This window comes from Gordionus sp. m RMFG-2023, chromosome 4, assembly GCF_954871325.1.
Source record: "Gordionus sp. m RMFG-2023 chromosome 4, tfGorSpeb1-WG-v2, whole genome shotgun sequence".
Classification (NCBI taxonomy): domain Eukaryota; kingdom Metazoa; phylum Nematomorpha; class Gordioida; order Chordodea; family Parachordodidae; genus Gordionus; species Gordionus sp. m RMFG-2023.
Window position 1 is genome coordinate 11,419,327 of NC_088778.1, and position 19,396 is coordinate 11,438,722.

Here is a 19,396-nt window from a genome sequence, read left to right on the forward strand (position 1 = left end):
AAAGTTTTATCCGTGGAGTATTCCCTAAAAATCGATATTTAGTCAACTTGTGGCTTAAAGTTTAGCCCAAGTTTTTCATATGTTTTAAATATAATTATATATGTAATATTTTCGATTGACCTTGTAATGTATATACATTATTTTAATAAATACTATAATTTTAATAAAAGCAATAGGTCTAGCAATTTTGTGAACAAATTCTATTTTCTCAAGCCAGAATTCTAATCTAAATTATCATTTGGAACCCATATATTTTTCTCAAATTACTGAGCGGGGACTCTAGTCAACAAGTGTTCAAATTAACACTTGCATTGTAGTATTATAAATTTTACAGCTGATGTTCATTATCTAATAATATTCCTTTCCTTATATGATTAACGAATTTTATCTTAAATCTTCCTCTCCCATTTCCATCTACTGGATGAATGGTGGCTTACTTAATTTTAATCAGCCAAGGCAACAAAAGTAAATTAAACTATCTCTTAAATAAATATGTTTAAAAAATATCCAATCTTAAAATGGCTTCCAAAATTTAGCAATAATTATAACCGCTATTTTTACCACATATAGCTATGTCGTCGATGTTTTGTTGATTTCCTTTTAGCCATAATTTTCTATGTGGTATTTCGTCATTTGCCAGTTCTGTTAAAAACATAGTCAACTCGCCTAAGGAATTATTTTTTATTTAATTAAAATTTAAAAAATCTGATAACGAATCAATTTGAATTATTATTGTTAAAAAAAATACTTTATCACATAATTTTTAAGCCTATGAAAACCCGAACTCTAATTTATTCAGAGTCAAGTGAGAAGTGACGCAAGCAAATATAATTTAAATTTACATAAGAGCTCAATTTAAAGTAAATTTAATATAAATAGTAATAAATTACAATATAACTCAAAATAATTCATATAGCCATTTGATCATTCAATTCAATTATTTTAAAAAAAACCTTTGTTGGAACGAGATTTTGCCAATTGCAAAGTTTGGTAGAGGTGATAGTCTTCGATAGTAATGATACAATTTTGGTGTAAAATCAACAGTTGCGATTGTGAAGAAATCTGATATATATTTATTATATAAATTCATTGATACAATTTAATATTTATTAATTAGTTTTATAATATTTCTTTAATTTTTTTTTAAACATAACCCAAAGTTTTAAGTAGTTTGGGTTCAGTGGTATTTCTGGCTTGTAGCTATATAGTTACCTTATGGTTATGGTTCATTTTCAATAATGGGCTAAAAAAATCCGTCGTCAAAACTTACTCCTATTTTGATAAGTTTTTCAGCTTTCTAGTCCCTTCACAATTTTTTAAAATTTCATTTATAAAAATAAAATTGATCTTTCTCAATAAACCTTGTTTTCTACTGGTTGCGAATGTATATCGTTGTTAAAACGCGTGTTAATTTTGATATTAACGATTGGCATCTCATCGAATTTCAACATAAATAGATCATTTCCATCATCTTTTATAACCTTTAAGTAACCACTAGCGAAACCCACAAAAATAGCAGTCCAATGATTTCCGTCGCTAAATTTAAAACATATATTTATTATGATAATTTATTTTAATGGTGATCAATTTTTTTCATTTAATTGCTTTAGCATGAATAACGTGGCAAACGTTTCATGGAACTTCCTATATTTTTTATGATTGAGAAAGTGTGAATTAAGTAAATTAACTACTAGCAATGATAATTATAACAATAAGAATAAGATATCCTTTTAGAAACTTTTGTATTTTATATGAAATCAAGAAGTTTTATTTAAAATTCCCTATATCAGTTTTACTTTCACGAAAAAAAGAAACATGCTTTCTAATAGTATGCACTAGAGGTCTGCATTGGGCGGATTTCTAGGCCATAAGCCCGCCACCCAATGTTTTAAATTTTTTAACCCGCCCGCTCAGCCCGCCCATAGTTTTCAAAAAAATAACCCGCCCGCCCATTAGTCTAAAAATTTTTACCCGCCCGTCCATTATTTATAAAAAAAAATTTAATCCAAGCCCGCTTTTATAAAATTTAATTATGGACATTCTTTCAATTTTTTAAGCTCCTAATAAAAAAAATTTCAGCATTACACCTCTACAAATAGTTTTATAATTTCGGAAATTACTATATCAATTTAAATTATGGATAATTTATTTGATCAAATAAAATATTTATGAAAAAAATTTAAATAAAATTGATATTATATGTAATTATAATGCAAAAAATAATGATGAATCTACATTTTCTGGATTCAAACACTTTCTTTTTTGTTCTAAAAACCTTCCAGATGTTATATCGTCGTTGACTAGATTCAGGAATTGCCAAAATTTTTCTTTCTAATCTTGATAGCTTTGGCAAATCTTTTTCTTGTCGTTTTCACCAAAGTAGGATATCCGTTTGAAGTATATCCTCTTCCTCAAGTGAGATCTTTAAATAAAAGTGAAACTAATAATAATAAATTTTAAAAAGTAATTTAAAATTTAAATTAATTGTAATACAGCTTAAAATTTTGCTAAATTGTACATATTAAAACTGATTACTTTAAGATTTAAATATTTTGTTATGTCATTAGGTAAGGTACTCTCCTCTGTAACAACCTCATCCTCCCATCTGTTGTGGTTTCATTTTGACGCGAATGCTATTTATTTCAAACATTGCATTTAATAAGTAGCTAAGCGAATTTTACAATCTATTAATACCCTTTAATTGGATTCTATTTGCTTTTGAGGAAACGGGTAAAATCAGATTTTCATCCACATCGATGTTATTTTCTTCTATGCAAATCAAATCTAACATGTTTTCAATATGTTTTTTTTACTTCATTAATTTCTTCCGACGATAATATCCTCACTTGTCGAAACTTTGGAATTAAAAATGTTGAATTTTATGGAACTTATAGATTTCAAATTTTTCAATTATAAAATTTTTAGCTCTTTTCTTTATTATTTTTTCGGAATTTGTTATTCTCGGCATTATATCCATATATATAAATCCCAAATATTAATTTCTCACCATATAAGAACGTTCTGTAGTGTAGGCATGCAGTCGCCCTCAAAAGCATTGGTTGCATCTTTATATGGCTCCAAATAATCTATCAGTGTTTTTAAATCTTCCTTTCCCATAGCTCCCATTTTTTCAGTCATATCACGAGATTGTAAAAACAAAAAAATCTCATCATACATCATCATATAAATGCTTTGTAGCATTTTTGCTTTGTATTCCATCTTATATATCAATATGTTGTAACGTCTTGCTCAGATTTTTTTGCCTTGCCACTTTGTTTGAAATAAGTGGTCAACAATTTTGCAGTTGACAAAATATTATTAATCTTGGGAACATTTTTCAAAATAAAAGTTGGCGTGAATGCATTACGAAGTATTGTATTCAACATATGTGCTGAACAGTTTAGTTTATTAAATCTAATATTTGAAAAAATAAACGGAAAATATAGTTCCTAAATATGAATGTTTTTTATTTTAATGTATACAGAATTTTTCAAAAATTATAATATCTACCTAATAGATAGATTTTATAAAATTAATAAAAAATTTACCCCTCCAGCGCCTTTTTAATATTTGCTCCTTGGTCCGTTACAAAGACGAGCTTGGAAAAATATTCTCGAGGAACACCAAGTTTTAAAAATTTTTTTAATAATTCTTTAAGAATATTCTCTCCTTTTTTTTTCCTTCTTGAAATTGCGAAATAAAAAGAAATTGTTTTTTAATTTCCAATTTTGTATATAATGGATTGATAAGAGATATGTAATCATCTTAAGTAAAATCCTCACACCATATATCGTACATGAGTAAGTGGAATTTTTTATCATTTTTCCAATTTTAGGAAATAATATTTCCTTAAGATCCTCAGTAACTTTAGCTATGTGCCTTCTAACTGTTGTCGGGCATGGAATAATTTTTTCGACATCCAATTTTCCATATATGGCTCTTAAATTGACACATCTTTGTAAAAGATTTACAAATCCATGTCCTTGAATGGCTTGAAATGACATAAAAAATATTAAAGAATAATAAAAATTAAAATACCTAATGTCTTTAGCGCAGTATTCTACAAAAGTGGACCCAATTTTATCATTTGTTTAATTGAGAATTGTCTTTTTTGAAATATCCAGTTATTTTTTTATCATCTATCAAATCTTCATAATTTGTATATGAACATTGATACAGAAGGAAGAAGGATGTATCACTTTTTTTATTATATTTATAGATGGATTAGCAATCATTGCAGCGAATCCAATCTAGCTTGTCATTTTCATCGAAAATGATTTTAAATTGTTTCCACATTGAAGATTTGAGATTATTATTATCTGATTCATTTTCTTTTAAATTGTAAAAATTATTTTTATTTTTTTTAGATATATATTCTTTATTCATGATATAATTTAAAAATAAAAATTAAATAAAAAAATATTTTTTTGTTAAAAATTATGTTATAAAAAATATAATTTATATATTATATAAGAAAATGAAAAGGGCAAATATAAAGATAAACAAATCATTACTAAAATAAAACAATACAATGTAGAAATATTCATTATTCTCAAAAAAGGAAATTTTAATTATCAATATCCAAAAAAGTTTATTTATTTTAAGAAAAAAGTTTTATTACATTACCATAAAATGAAATTTTAATTTTTAAGTTTATTTATTTTAAGAAAAAAGTTTTATAATATCCAAAAAGTTCATAAGAACAATTTTTTATTAATATTTACTTAAATGATTTCAAATAACAAAAATTTTAAAAATTTTTAACCTGCCCATTCTTTAAAATTTTTTTTGGACATGCTTGCAGGCCAAAAACCTGCCCAATGCAAACCTCTAGTATGTACCCCATTAATTCCTTTTGATTTAATTCCAATCACCTCTATGAACAAGGATATTAGTATTTATTATATTTTAAATAAATCATCAGTAATCAATTTTATTCTTGAATGGCTTGATTTAGGCCGATTTTTAAAAATGATTAACTCAATATTTTCGGCAGAAAAATATTGCCTAAACTGAGATTTTGCTAATATATATTCAAAACTTTGTGCCATCTATCAGAAGAATCTTCAGGCTTACATAATATTTTTTCTGGATAAAATATTTAGTTGGTCATTTTTAAAAAATCATTCATCACTAATCATTGTTTCATCATATATATGTGATTTTAATTATAAGCCCAACTTCAATTGGGTGTAAAGCATAACTAAAAAATTTAAGATCTGCAATCTGGATTGGGTTTTTAAGTGGTCAACACCAGACTTGTCTTTGAGTTCTAACTTTGATTTTCATTATATTATGCTGATGACCATCCAGATAAGTCATATTTATTTCATTTTTTAAAATATTATAAAAAAGTCCATGATTTTTATTTTAATAAATTTTATGCATTATGAAACTAAACTATTATCATTTATAATATAAAAATAGATGCAATACTTGGGCAATTTTTAATTAAAAAATGATAATTAATCAAATAATATTATCTGTTATAAAAATAACCTTTTATATATTGGTAAAGCTAATAGTGAAGTAATAAATCCAAGTTCTCTCTCAAAACTTCTTTGATAAGTAAATTCGTAAGTATGTTTTGTAGATTTTGATAAATTTACTACATAAAAATAACTTTAAGAAAAATATAAGGTTTACTTTTAAAAATTATTAATACATATTTTTTTGCAAATGATAATATATCATTTTCTAAAAAACTTATAAAGAAATGTTTGAAATAAATTTGAAAATCTATAGGCATTGAAGCTTTTTCAATATTATATTCATCTTCAAAAACTACTAAATATATAATAGATCGTATAATATATGTTTAGAATACCATCATTTTCATACGATATCAGCTTTTTGTTTTCATCATTTATATTTGAATATAAGCCAGTGAGGTTTAACTTTCCAATTTTTTGTAACGCAGAAAACATATGTGAAACTAATCGAGGGGGAGAAAATAAGGATAATGATAGGCATTACCAAGTCAACGTATAGCAATTTTCTAAATACCCGTATCGTACCGCCTTTACTATTTTTTAGCTATAAATATGTATTTTGTCGGTAAACTTTTCGGTAAATTTCGGATAAGCTTAAAATTTATATGCTCAAATTTCTTTAAGCTTTTTGCATGTTCAAATATCTTAAGCTTACTGTAATTTACAGAATTTTATAAGTATCATATTGCAGCTGTTTATTATCAATTAAGCTATATAACAATAAAAGTATATTAATTTTGTGTTTAAATATCTTATATTGCAGCTCTTTATTATTGCTCAATTTACAAGCTATTATAAATATCAAATTGCAGCTCTTTCTTATCAATTAGGCTAAATAACTGTAAAAGTATATTTACTATATGTTTAAAAATCTTATTATAGGAAATAATATTAACGATATTAAAAAAATTAATATCGATAGATGCAGCTCTTTATTATCAATTAAGCAAAGTTACAGTAAAAGTATATTTATTTTATATTTAAATATCTTATATTGCAGCTCTTTATTATTGCTCAATTTACAAGCTTTTATAAATATCATATTGCAGCTCTTTATTATTAATTAGGCTAAATAACTGTAAAAGTATATTTACTATATGTTTAAAAATCTTATTTTGCAGCTCTTTATTATCAATTAAGCTATATTACAGTAAAAGTGTATTTATTTTATGTTTAAATATCTTATTTTGCAGCTCTTTATTGCTCAATTTACAAGCTTTTATAAATATCATATTGCAGCTCTTTATTGTTCAATTTACAAGCTTTTATAAATATCATCAGCTCTTTATTATCAATTAAGCTATATTACAATAAAATTATATTTATTTTATGTTTAAATATCTTATTTTGCAGCTCTTTATTGCTCAATTTACAAGCTTTTATAAATATCATATTGCAGCTCTTTATTGCTCAATTAAGCTAAATAACAGTAAAAGTATATTTACTATATGTTTAAAAATCTTATTATATTGCACTTTATTATCAATTAAGCAAAATTACAGTAAAAGTATATTTATTTTATATTTAAATATCTTATATTGCAGCTCTTTATTATCAATTAAGCAAAATTACAGTAAAAGTATATTTATTTTATATTTAAATATCTTATATTGCAGCTCTTTATTATCAATTAAGCAAAATTACAGTAAAAGTATATTTATTTTATATATAAATATCTTATTTTGCAGCTCTTTATTGCTCAATTTACAAGCTTTTAAAAATATCATATTGCAGCACTTATCAATGTTAAATTGCTGGGTCGGGTCGGCTTGGCCGAAAACCCATCAAGGTTTGAGCCGAAAAAAACGACCTTAAACCCGAGCCAACCTATTTAGCCATATATCAGACCCGACCCGACCCAATGGGCCACATGAGCCGACCCGATGAGTCGGCTTGTTGGGTCGGATTGTTGGGTCGGCTTGCTGGGTTGCTTGTTGGGTCGGCTTGATGGGTCGGCTTGATGGGTTGGCTTGATGGGTCTGCTTGATGGGTCGGCTTGATGGGTCGGCTTGATGGGTGGGCTTGATGGGTCGGCTTGATGGGTCGGCTTGCTGGGTCGGCTTGTTGGGTCGGCTTGCGTTAAAATTTGTCATAATCGTCATCTTTAGGTTTTTTCGAATTTCTTGAAGCAAATAGGTAAAAATATATGTTGTGAACATGTTAAATTAAATTTTTAGTGAATATGTACCTTAGAAAAGTGACAATTGTCATAATCTTCATTTTTAAGTTTTTTCGAATTTTTTTGAAGCAAATAGGTAAAATATATGTTGTGAACATGTTAAATTAAATTTTCAGTGAATATGTACCTTAGAAAAGTGACAATTGTCATAATCGTCCTTTTTAAGTTTTTTCGAATTTTTTTGAAGCAAATAGGTAAAAATATATATTGCAAACATGTTTAATTAAATTTTCAGTGAATATGTACCTTAGAAAAGTGACAATTGTCATAATCGTCATTTTTAAGTTTTGTCGAATTTCTTTGAAGCAAATAGGTAAAAATATATATTGCAAACATGTTTAATTAAATTTTCAGTGAATATGTACCTTAGAAAAGTGACAATTGTCATAATCGTCATTTTTAAGTTTTGTCGAATTTCTTTGAAGCAAATAGGTAAAAATATATATATTAACATGTTAAATTAAATTTTCAGTGAATATGTACCTTAGAAAAGTGACAATTGTCATAATCGTCATTTTTAAGTTTTTTCGAATTTCTTTGAAGCAAATAGGTAAAAATATATATATTAACATGTTATATTAAATTTTCAGTGAATATGTACCTTAGAAAAGTGACAATTGTCATAATCGTCATTTTTAAGTTTTTTCGAATTTCTTTGAAGCAAATAGGAAAAAATATATATATTAACATGTTATATTAAATTTTCAGTGAATATGTACCTTAGAAAAGTGACAATTGTCATAATCGTCCTTTTTAAGTTTTTTCGAATTTTTTTGAAGCAAATAGGTAAAAATATATATTGCAAACATGTTTAATTAAATTTTCAGTGAATATGTACCTTAGAAAAGTGACAATTGTCATAATCGTCATTTTTAAGTTTTGTCGAATTTTTTTGAAGCAAATAGGTAAAAATATATATTGTAAACATGTTAAATTAAATTTTCAGTTAATATGTACCTTAGAAAAGTGACAATTGTCATAATCGTCATCTTTAAGTTTTTTTAAGCTTTCTTTTAATCTTAGTGGTTTTTAATATTATAAAGTTCAAAAATTATATTTTTATAAAGATATTTCTATTGCCATTTTTTTTAACACCACGCTTGAAATGTAAAAATTAAAAAAACATTTTATTTATGTTTAAAGCCTGACACCAGTGTTTTTAAAGTAGCACGCTGTTCTTTAGTGAGCTACTTTTTAAAAAAAAATTAGCGATAGCGGTAGCGGTAGCTTGCCACTAATTTAGAAAGCGAATTAGCATTTATAATTCTAAAATCAATCTTCTTATATTTTATTTAATTTTGAAATTTATATTTAAAAATCTGCGTTAAAGTTTTCAAAATAATTTAAAATGACGATAGACTAATATTATAAATAATTTTAGTACAGATCATATCGACAGTAATTTCCCTATAAAATGTTGAGAATATTGAATTTCTTTTTCCTGAATTTGCAAATACTTTAATCTCGATAAAAATAATTAACACAGAGTAAAAATTAATTGAGGTTTTATTATCAAGCAAGACTAGTAGCTTCAACGAGGAAACATTTAAAGGTAATAAATCAAACAAATTTAATATCAATGTGTAGCCCAATCCTAAATCTTTAAAATAAAAATTGAATCAAAGCTGTATCTGTAATAAATTTTGGATAATATTTTATAAATTATTTTAATGTTATGCATACTTAATTAACCACTCAAATTTTATCAAAACATGCTAAAATATACATATTTCAATCCTTTCACATTTTAGCCAAAAGTGTGGTGACCTGGCTTGTTGGCAAACATGGCCATCCACTTATCGCCTACATAATTTTTATTCTAACTATTACTATTATAATTTAGATTGACATCAGCCAGATCAAAAACGCCACCTACTATAAATTATACTACTATTGAAACTCCTCTAGATACATTTTTGTAAATCTAAAAATACTCAAATGAATTTTTTGACGATTTTTATATAAAAAAAATGTATATTAAAAATACTACATTGCGCGCTAGAATTGAACGATTATTTAATCATAGCTTATACTTTCTAATTGTAGGACTAGACTTGAGGAAGACAGTATGGAAATGTTATTATTATTGAGATGCAATAAAAAAATAAATAAATTGTATATATATTTGAAATTTTAATATTTTTGATTTGTGGAAATAGAGATGCTTAGAAAATATTTTGTAAAAAATTATAAAGTAACGTAAAAAGTAGATAATAGCACGCTACTTTTTTGAAAATGTTAGCGGTAGCGATAGCGCGCTACTTTTAAAGTATGTATCTAAAATTATCAAAATTATACGTTCATTTTTATTATTTTGGATATAGAATTATCATTTAACTGCTAAGATATTAAAATTATTCTGTAATTATATCAATCTTAAGAAATAAAAATGACATTTTTTTCCGTTATATGTCAGAAAATGTAATGGTTTTGGAAGCACCATATCCAAGGTGAGGGGGGATGGGTGTCAAAATTCTTGGAGAAAATTAAAATTGACAAAAAAATAAATAAATGTGACAATGCTCACAAATTTAATAAAATATATTTGTAAGTATTTAATATTTATCAATATATAGCAGTTCCCAAGATATAAAAAGACCGAAATTATAGATGATTTTTTTAAATTAAAAATTGATTTGTCTAGCCCCGGTCTCCCCAACACGCTCTGTAAATTTTAGACATACACTGAAATACATCACACACATAAATTAGAAATCATCTCTAGTAAATGATATAAAAGGGGACCTTATGAATTCCTTATCCAAATACGACATATATAATTTCCTATGAATTATGGGTTAAATATAAAAAATCCCAAGATAAAGCAACAAATTTTAGAACAGGGGTTCTATTATTTTTGCCGAGGGGTGTATATCATAATTATCTAAAGAAGTATTAAATTTAAAATCTCCTCTTCAATCAATTTCAAAATTAATGGAATTGGTTTCATAGGTCTCTTGACGCCTGTCTTCTCTATATATAGTAATTATAATAGTAAATAAAAAAATATATACAATGATGCATTTTTTTTTAAAGAAACATACTGTAATGTCTAAGATTTTATTATAAAGTGATTAGTTAGTCATATTTCAGAAAAGTATTTTTTAAGAAATAATTGAATATTCTAAATATTAATGTATAATGATAAAATAAAAGACATATTGAACAAAACGCCGGACAGTAATACTCTAATTTTTACGAAAATATTTATCTGTCAATTTCAATTTTTCTGCAATTTGGAATTTTCGTCCTCCGAAATTTAATTTATTTCAATATCGATTTTAGTGACATTTATTTATTTTTTTCCATATATATTTAATATATTATCATAGTAGTGTTACAATAATATTAATTGTTAATTTTTTTTCAAATAATGCCTTTTTACAATTTTTATACTCCTTTGATTATTAGTTACTTGCTTTTTTTTAAACATATTTTTTTAAATTTAATTCGAGCCGTGCATGTGTTTGTTTTGTTGTGAGATTACATATAAATTTGATTGTCTTTTTTTTATTTTTTTTTAAAAATATGAAATGAGCCTTTGACTTTGTATTAATTAAAATTTATAATGAAAATAAACAATTCATCAATCTGGATGATTAATATAGTATAATTAAAAAAAAATAATAAATTAATAATTTATTGTGATTTTATTTTTAGTTTATTTTTAGTTTATCAAAGATTAACTGTCAATGCAGGGTAAAAGAAACCCCCATTTTTCTCAAAAAAAAAGAAGATATATATATAGAATAATACCACATTACAATTGGCCAAACTACCCCTTCTACCATATATTTTCTTTTAAATTTCTAAAAATCTACTACCACACATTTTTTAAAAAGACAGAAAAAAATGGCTAATTTGTTAGTGAAAAAAAATATCAGATTTTACTTCGATTTTTATTTATTAATGTTGATCTTGATCTTTGTATTTATAGATCAATAATTACATCTAAACTTCCTTAAAGATATTCTCTAAAGACTATCATTTATATGTGTGAAGCGGTATTAATAATGTCTAAAAATTAGAAATGACTTATACTCTCATTTTTTATATTTAAATTAGACAGGTTTAAGGTTTTATTTCTTTAAACAAACAATCGTTGCCAAATATACGTATTTCCTGATGACAACCCCCCCCCCCCCCACATGTATAATATATCTATTAGAGATCTGAAAAGTTAGGCCCAGCCCGTACCGGGCTCGAGTCAGGCCCGAACGGGCTTCGGTCAGGGCTCGGGCCTAATTCTATTTAAAATAATCGGGTTCGGGCCGAGCCTAATATTTTAAAAAAATTTTGGGAGGTCGGGTCGGACCTTGCAAATTTTATTAAATATATCTAAATTTATCAATTTTATATTGAAAATTTTTGATTTAATTTATTGAAACTAAAGCTTTTATTTTAAGTAATTATAAAAATTAATTTCTATATTTGAATAAATTCGGGCCAGGTCGGTCCGCTTTTTTTTAATAAAATTTTCAGGCCCGGTCCGGCCTTTTTAAAAAAATTTTTAGGCCCGACTTGGCTTTTTTGTAAAAATTTTTAGGCCCGGTCCGGCTTTTTTTTAAATAAAATTTTCAGGCCCGGCCCGGCTTTTTTAAAAATAAAATTTTCAGGCCCAGCCAAGATTTTTTTAAAATAAATTATATTTATTTTTGATTTTTATAGCGAATATTAACGATTTCAAATATAGGCTGTTCTAAAAAATACAGCCCGGCTTGGGTGTTTTTTTAAAAATTTTCGGGCCCTGGTCGGGTATATTTAAAAAAATCAGGTCTCCGAAAAATATACCAAGAAGTACAACATCTGAAAGTAGATTTAAAGGTTTGATCTTTTGAATATTCATAGGCATTTGACAACAAGCAAGAATGAGATAATTGAAAAATTAGCTCAATCACAACGAAGATTGGATTTTACATTGTAAATATATAACATACAAAATGCAATTATTCCTAAGAAACTTTTTGTGTAAAGGCTCAAAAAATTCAAATTTCTATTTTGGGTCATTTAAGTGATTTTTTACATATAATTTTTTTATAAATCACATTAATTTAAAATTATGTATTAGAAATAGTTATTAGTCCTGATAAATTTATGCTTGATATTTTTAAAAAACCAATAATATTTCTTCAAAAATTTTATTATCCCCCCCCAGACCGAATTCCCGCGTACGCGCCTGAGTCGATATATTTGGTATAATATGGGATTCAAATCATATTACTTATATTTAAAGAGCAATAACTATTGTTCTAGTAATCGTCAGTTTAAGATTCTAAAAATATTAGCTATAGGGTTGTTAAACGGCTCGATTTGATCCGATTTTTATCACATCCAATATTTTAAGAAAAATATTGTCTAAACCTCTAGATTTTTCTGATAGTTGTTTAAATTAAAGGTCAGCAACAGGCGAGTTATCTCATGCCAGCCTATGCCCGGCTATAAAAAATTATTTGAAATATTTTAACATCCTTACAATATATTTTTTTATCTTATTTAATTGCTTATGAAAAAATTTCAGAGAAAAAACTTAAAAATGACGAATTATGACAATTGTCACTTTTCTAAGGTACATATTCACTGAAAATTTAATTTAACATGTTTACAATATTTATTTTTATCTATTTGCTTCAAAAAAATTCGAAAAAACTTAAAGATGACGATTATGACAATTGTCACTTTTTAAGGTACATATTCACTGAAAATTTAATTTAACATGTTTACAATATTTATTTTTACCTATTTGCTTCAAAAAAATATGAAAAAATTTAAAGATGACCATTATGACAAATTTTAACGCAAGCCGACCCAGCAAGCCGACCCATCAAGCCGACCCAGCAAGCCGACCCATCAAGCCGACCCAGCAAGCCGACCCATCAAGCCGACCCAGCAAGCCGACCTAGCAAGCCGACCTATCAAGCCGACCTAGCAAGCCGACCCGGCAAGCCGACCCAGCAAGCCAACCCAGCAAGCCGACCCAACAAGCCGACCCAACAAGCCGACCCAACAAGCCGACCCAGCAAGCCGACCCAGTAAGCCGACCCAGTAAGCCGACCCAGCAAGCCGACCAAATGGGTCGGCTCAACAGGCCCATTGGGTCGGGTTGGGTCGTGGTCGATTTTTCAACCCTGGCTCAGGGTTGAGCAGATTTCTACGACTTCGGCTCGGGTTGTGGGTCGTAAAAAACCAACCATAGGCTAAATTAATGTAAAAGTATATTTACTAGATGTTTAAAAATTTTATTATATTGCAGCTCTTTATATCAATTAAGATAAATTACAGTAAAAGTATATTTATTTTATATTTAAATATCTTATATTGCAGCTCTTTATTGCTCAATTTACAAACTTTTATAAATATCATATTGCAGCTCTTTATTATCAATTAAGCTAAATAACTGTAAAAGTATATTATCTATATTTTTAAAAATCTTATAATATTGCAGCTCTTTATTATTCAATTCTTCAATTCAAAATTATCATCTTTCATATTGTACGTTTATATTATTGTTTCGCGCACTATTATAAAATTATTTTTTTTATTCCTGATATATATATGTAATTAAATTCTTATAAAATATATTTTTAATATTGTCTACACATCAATTATCATTGCTACACATGCAAGAATAAATAAAATTATATTCGCGAATTTTCAGAAAAATTTCATAATCAATAAGAATTTAATGTTTTATGTTGTCAAATTATGCTCTTGAAATAAAAAGAAATATTCATTTGTAGCCATAATTATATTATATAAATATTTACGATAAAAATTTTAATAAAGGAGTTCTTAGTAAGAAAAAAAATAAACGATCCCATATTAGAAATAACAAAAAAATTTGAGTAAATAAGATATTTGAAGGAATAATAAGTATAAATACCTACTATAAAAATTTTATTTATAGAGTTCCAATAAAAAAAAATTAACGATCCCATTAATTATTAGAAATCTCAAGAGAAATTTGAGTAAATAAGATATTTGAAGGAATAATAAGTATAAATACCTATTATAAAAATTTTATTTATAGAGTTCCAATAAAAAAAATTAACGAAATCATTAATTATTAGAAATCTCAAGAAAAATTTGAGTAAATAAGATATTTGAAGGAATTAAAAATTTTACTTATAGAGTTCCTAGCAAAAAAAATTAACGATCCCATTAATCAATAGAAATAACGAAAAAAATTAAAATATATGAGTAAATGTGATATTTATAGAAATAATAAATATCTGTTACCCCTTTACCCTAAAATTTATTTTTATTTTCTACCCATCTACATGTCTCATGAAATTATATTCAGAAAACGACGCAAGTAAATGGCTACTAGTTTTACCATTCTTGGTTATTTTTTTAGAATAAATATTACAAAAAAATAATCTATAGTTCTATTATTAAATAGATAAGTCTAGAAAATTGTTTTAATATCATCTAAAATAAATTATTTTAAAAAATATATATAATATTGAATAAATTAATTATATTAAATATATCTATAATATTAAAATACGCTATATATATTATAAGTAATAAATTAAAATTATGTAAATAATATTAATTATTATATTATAATAAAATCCTATATTCTTACAATTTAATACATTTATTAATTTACATAATTTTCTTTATATCTAATTTAATATTAAATATATTAAAATTTAAAATTATATTATACTATGTATTTATTAATATATAAATTTTTTATAATATTATATTATATTATTAATTTATATAACTAATTAATATTAGAATTATATATTTTCTAATATTTATATTAATAAATTTTTATTTATATTAAATTAATTTCATATTAAATAATTTACTTTAAATAGTAAAATCTGTCATAGGGGCCATTTTGACACTCATTTTAGCTTATTTGATTTTTTTAACATTTTTTAATAATAGTAATTGCGGACTGTGACCCTAAATACCAAAAATAACAACCAAATTTGCTAAATAACGACCAAAATTTATTAAAATTTAATAAGAGCCTTATTTTATTTTTATTTTTTTTCTCTTTAGCTTTCACCTTTTCTGGTGGTAAGCTCCTTCAACATCTCTCTCCACTTTATGTTATTCATACAATCTCTTTTATCTATTTTATACTTCTTTATATTGGCTCTAACTTTATGGCCCCATTGAAGTTTTGGCCTTCCTCTTTTACGTTTCCCCATCACTTCCAAACTTTCAACTTTATTTCCTATGTAGTTCATAGGCCTTCTCATTGTGTGCCCATACCACCTAAGTCTGTTTACCATTAACTTAGTCTTAATGGGCACTACCTTTAAACTATTTAGTATTCTTGTACTGCGCACCTTATCCTTTCTTGTTACCCCAGCAATCATCCTCAGCATTCTCATCTCCATAGTTTGTAGACTTCTCTCGTCTGATTCTTTGGTTGGCCATGTTTCCAAACTATATAGAATAGTTGGTTGTACTATGGAACTGTAAATTTTTCCCTTTAATTTGTGTGGGATTCTTTTGTCAAATAGCACTCCAGATAAAGACCTCCACATTAACCACCCTTGATTAATCTTACTCTTTATCTCTTTTTCTATTGTGCCGTTTGTTTGTATAGTGGAGCCCAAATATTTGCAGTTTTCAATTGCGGATATCTGCCATTCATTTATATCAATACTCTCTGTTTCATCTCCTCCTATCACCATATACTCCTTCTTTTCTCTATTTACTTTTAATCCGTGCGTTTCTAGGTTATTTATCCAACTCACTAACCTTTCTTTCATTTCATCCTTGGATTCGGCAAGTATCACAATATCATCTGCAAATATCATATTCCACGGGACTGTTTGAGGTATAGACTGTGCTAATACATCTATTACTGTAATGAAGAGAAGTGGGCTGAGAGCCGACCCTTGATAAACTCCTTCGACTATTGTGAAGCCTGCTGGAGTACATGTTGTGCTACGTACCATTGTTGTATGTCCCATATACATATCCTGTATTATTCTTATATATTTTTCGGGAACTTTTTTGTGGCGTAGCGCCCACCAGATAAGTTTTCTTGGGATTCTATCGAAGGCCTTTTCTAGATCGAAAAAGACCATGTGTAGCTTTTTGTTCTTTTCCCTGTATTTTTAACTCATTTGCCTAATTGCGTGGATAGCATCGGTTGTTGATCTTCCAGGCATAAAGCCAAACTGAGTCTCTCCTATTTCGATTATATCTCTTAATCTTTTTTCTATTATTTTTTCGTATAGTTTTAGACAGTGTGACATTAGTTTTATGCCCCTGTAATTTTGACAATTGTGTGGATCCCCTTTATTTTTGAAGATAGGAACTAGATAGCTCTGCCTCCATTTTTGGGGAACCTCTTCATTTCCAAGTATCTTATTGTATAGATTTGTGAGGAGATTTATTCCATCATCTCCAAGTGCTTTAAGGCTTTCTATTGGAATATCGTCTGGACCCCTAGCTTTGTTGTTTTTCATATGCTTGAGGCATGTGATTATTTCTTGTTAGAGCCTTATTATTTAACATAAATTATAAAGCAATTACATGATCAAGTACGGGCTCCTATATATCACCCCCCCCCCAAGGACGGAAACAGCAAGGATCATTGCTGTGATTTGAACCCATAACCATAGTATTGGTAAGCGACGCTCTTGCCGACTAGAGAGAAAAATCACAATTTTTCAAAATATATTATAAATAAATTTGGTAATGCCTATCCAAATGAAAAATATAAATGTACAAATTTGATAGATATTACCTTATTGTAGTGATATCATTAACCCCGTTTCGAATTATCTTTATTATTATTATACGTTTTGTCGCCTTACGAAAAGGTGAAAAAGGTGATTATCATTTACAGCTTAAAAACGAATTTTTTTATAACGAAATTATAATCTTCTAACTTAAACTGTTTCAAATGGCTTTGCCTAATCATTTTTAAACGTATAAATCTATAATATTAATGGTTAAAAAATTCTTTTCAATATCTATACAAACATATGAGCCTATTCATCCGTTACCTATGCAACTGTAGAATGCCAAAGTAAAACCTTAAATATTCTATTAATTTATCTTTACAAAATTTTACAAATCATTTTAATTATTCCTTTGTATAACAATTGCCTTTACAATTTCCCCTGTTCTTTTCCTTATCTTTACCTTTTCATTACCCTTTCTCCTTAATTTCCTTTCCATATACCTTTTTCTTTCTATTTTCCTTACTTTCCCTTTCAATTTCTCTCTTATTATCTTTCCCTTTCTTCTCTTTTCCTTTCCTTTCTATTTCCAATTCCATTTCTTTTTTCCTTTTTCTTTCTCTTTACCTTTTTTCTTTTCATTTTCCCTTTCTAAACCTTTTACTTTTCTCGTTTCCTTTACATATTCTTTCCCTTTACCCTCTTCCCTTTCTAATTTCTTTTCCATATTCCCTTTTCTTTCTCTTTTCTCTTTTCCCTTTTAATTTCTCTTATTATCTTCCTCTTTCTTCTCTTTTCCTTTCCCTTTCATTAATCTTTTTCTTTTCATTTCTTTCCCTTTCCCCTCTTCCCTGTTTTATTTCCTTTCAATATTCTTATTTCTTTCTCTTTTTCTTCCTTTTATTTCTCTTATTACCTCCGCCTTTATTCTTTTTTCCTTTCCTTTCATTTTTCCATTCTACCCATTTTATTTTCATCCTTTCCCTTTCTTTGCTCTTTGCTCTTTCCTCTATTCCCTCTTTTCCCTCTTTTCCTTTTAATTTCCTTTCTATATTCCTGTTACTTTCTCTTTTATATCTATTCCTATTTACTTTCTCTTATCTCCTTCCATTTTCTTCTCTTTTCCTTTCCCTTCTCTTTTCCTTTCATTTTTCCTTTCTCTTTTTCCTTTTTAATGTCTTTTTCATACTTACTTTTCTTCTTTTTTCCTTTGTTTACCTTCCTTCCCCTTTCTTCTCTTTCCATTTCTATTTCCCTTTTCTTAACCTTTACCTTTTTTTCATTTCATTTACATATTCCTTTTCCTTTCAATTTTTTATTTCGCTTCTCCTTTAACTATTCTTTCCCTTTTTCTTTCTCTTTTTCCTTTTTTCTTACCCTTAAAAATTGTAAAAAATAGCTTATATCTTCTAAAAATTATAAAGTCAATAAAAAATAATATTAAGAGATGCTAGGAAATAAACACTCATATTCAAAATGTATACTTACTTCCCTCTTTTTTAGCGATATTTTTAAAAACTCATTTAAATACAAGAATTTACATTTACTTAAAAAAATTTCTAGGGCAAGATTCTCTAGCAGTAGAACGAAATCCTTTCCTTCTTTTCTTTCACTTTTTCTTTTCCTTGCTCTTTTTCTTTCCCTTCTCCTTTCCAGTTTTTTCTTTTACCTTTTCCTTCAGTTCCCTTTTTCTTTTCTTATCTTCCTTTCCCCATAACTTTATTTTCAATATTTAAATAAAATTATATTTATATTCTTAAGGATCCTACCTTTTTAAAACTTACTATTTTGTCGCACCTACCATTAGTTCCTTTTATTCCTACTGCTTATTTCGTATTAATTAGTAAAAAAAAACAATACGTGGTTTGCTAATTTATATGACCATATTTATATATATATGATATTTTAATATTTTAAATAAGATTTTATATCTATTCGCAAATACCCTAGCTTTTTTTAAAGTTTAACTCGTCTTCCCAAACAATATTCCTCTCTATCCATGCCTATTATTTTGTACAATTTTATAAAAAACTATATATTTTCTTTGTCATTTTATTATA

General features: G+C 26.7%; 1 protein-coding gene across 1 annotated transcript in view; it reads right to left on the reverse strand.

The window, feature by feature from the left end:
• Positions 1 to 19,396, reverse strand: part of LOC135928623 (uncharacterized) — a 55,303-nt gene that overhangs the window by 26,234 nt on the left and 9,673 nt on the right. Inside the window, exons 5-10 of the mRNA XM_065465079.1 lie at positions 5,828 to 5,935; positions 5,647 to 5,784; positions 5,500 to 5,608; positions 1,362 to 1,536; positions 954 to 1,062; positions 562 to 666 (exon numbers count right to left, since the gene is read on the reverse strand). Of these exons, the coding sequence (XP_065321151.1) occupies positions 562 to 666; positions 954 to 1,062; positions 1,362 to 1,536; positions 5,500 to 5,608; positions 5,647 to 5,784; positions 5,828 to 5,935 (744 nt within the window). The remainder of the gene's footprint in view (positions 1 to 561; positions 667 to 953; positions 1,063 to 1,361; positions 1,537 to 5,499; positions 5,609 to 5,646; positions 5,785 to 5,827; positions 5,936 to 19,396) is intronic.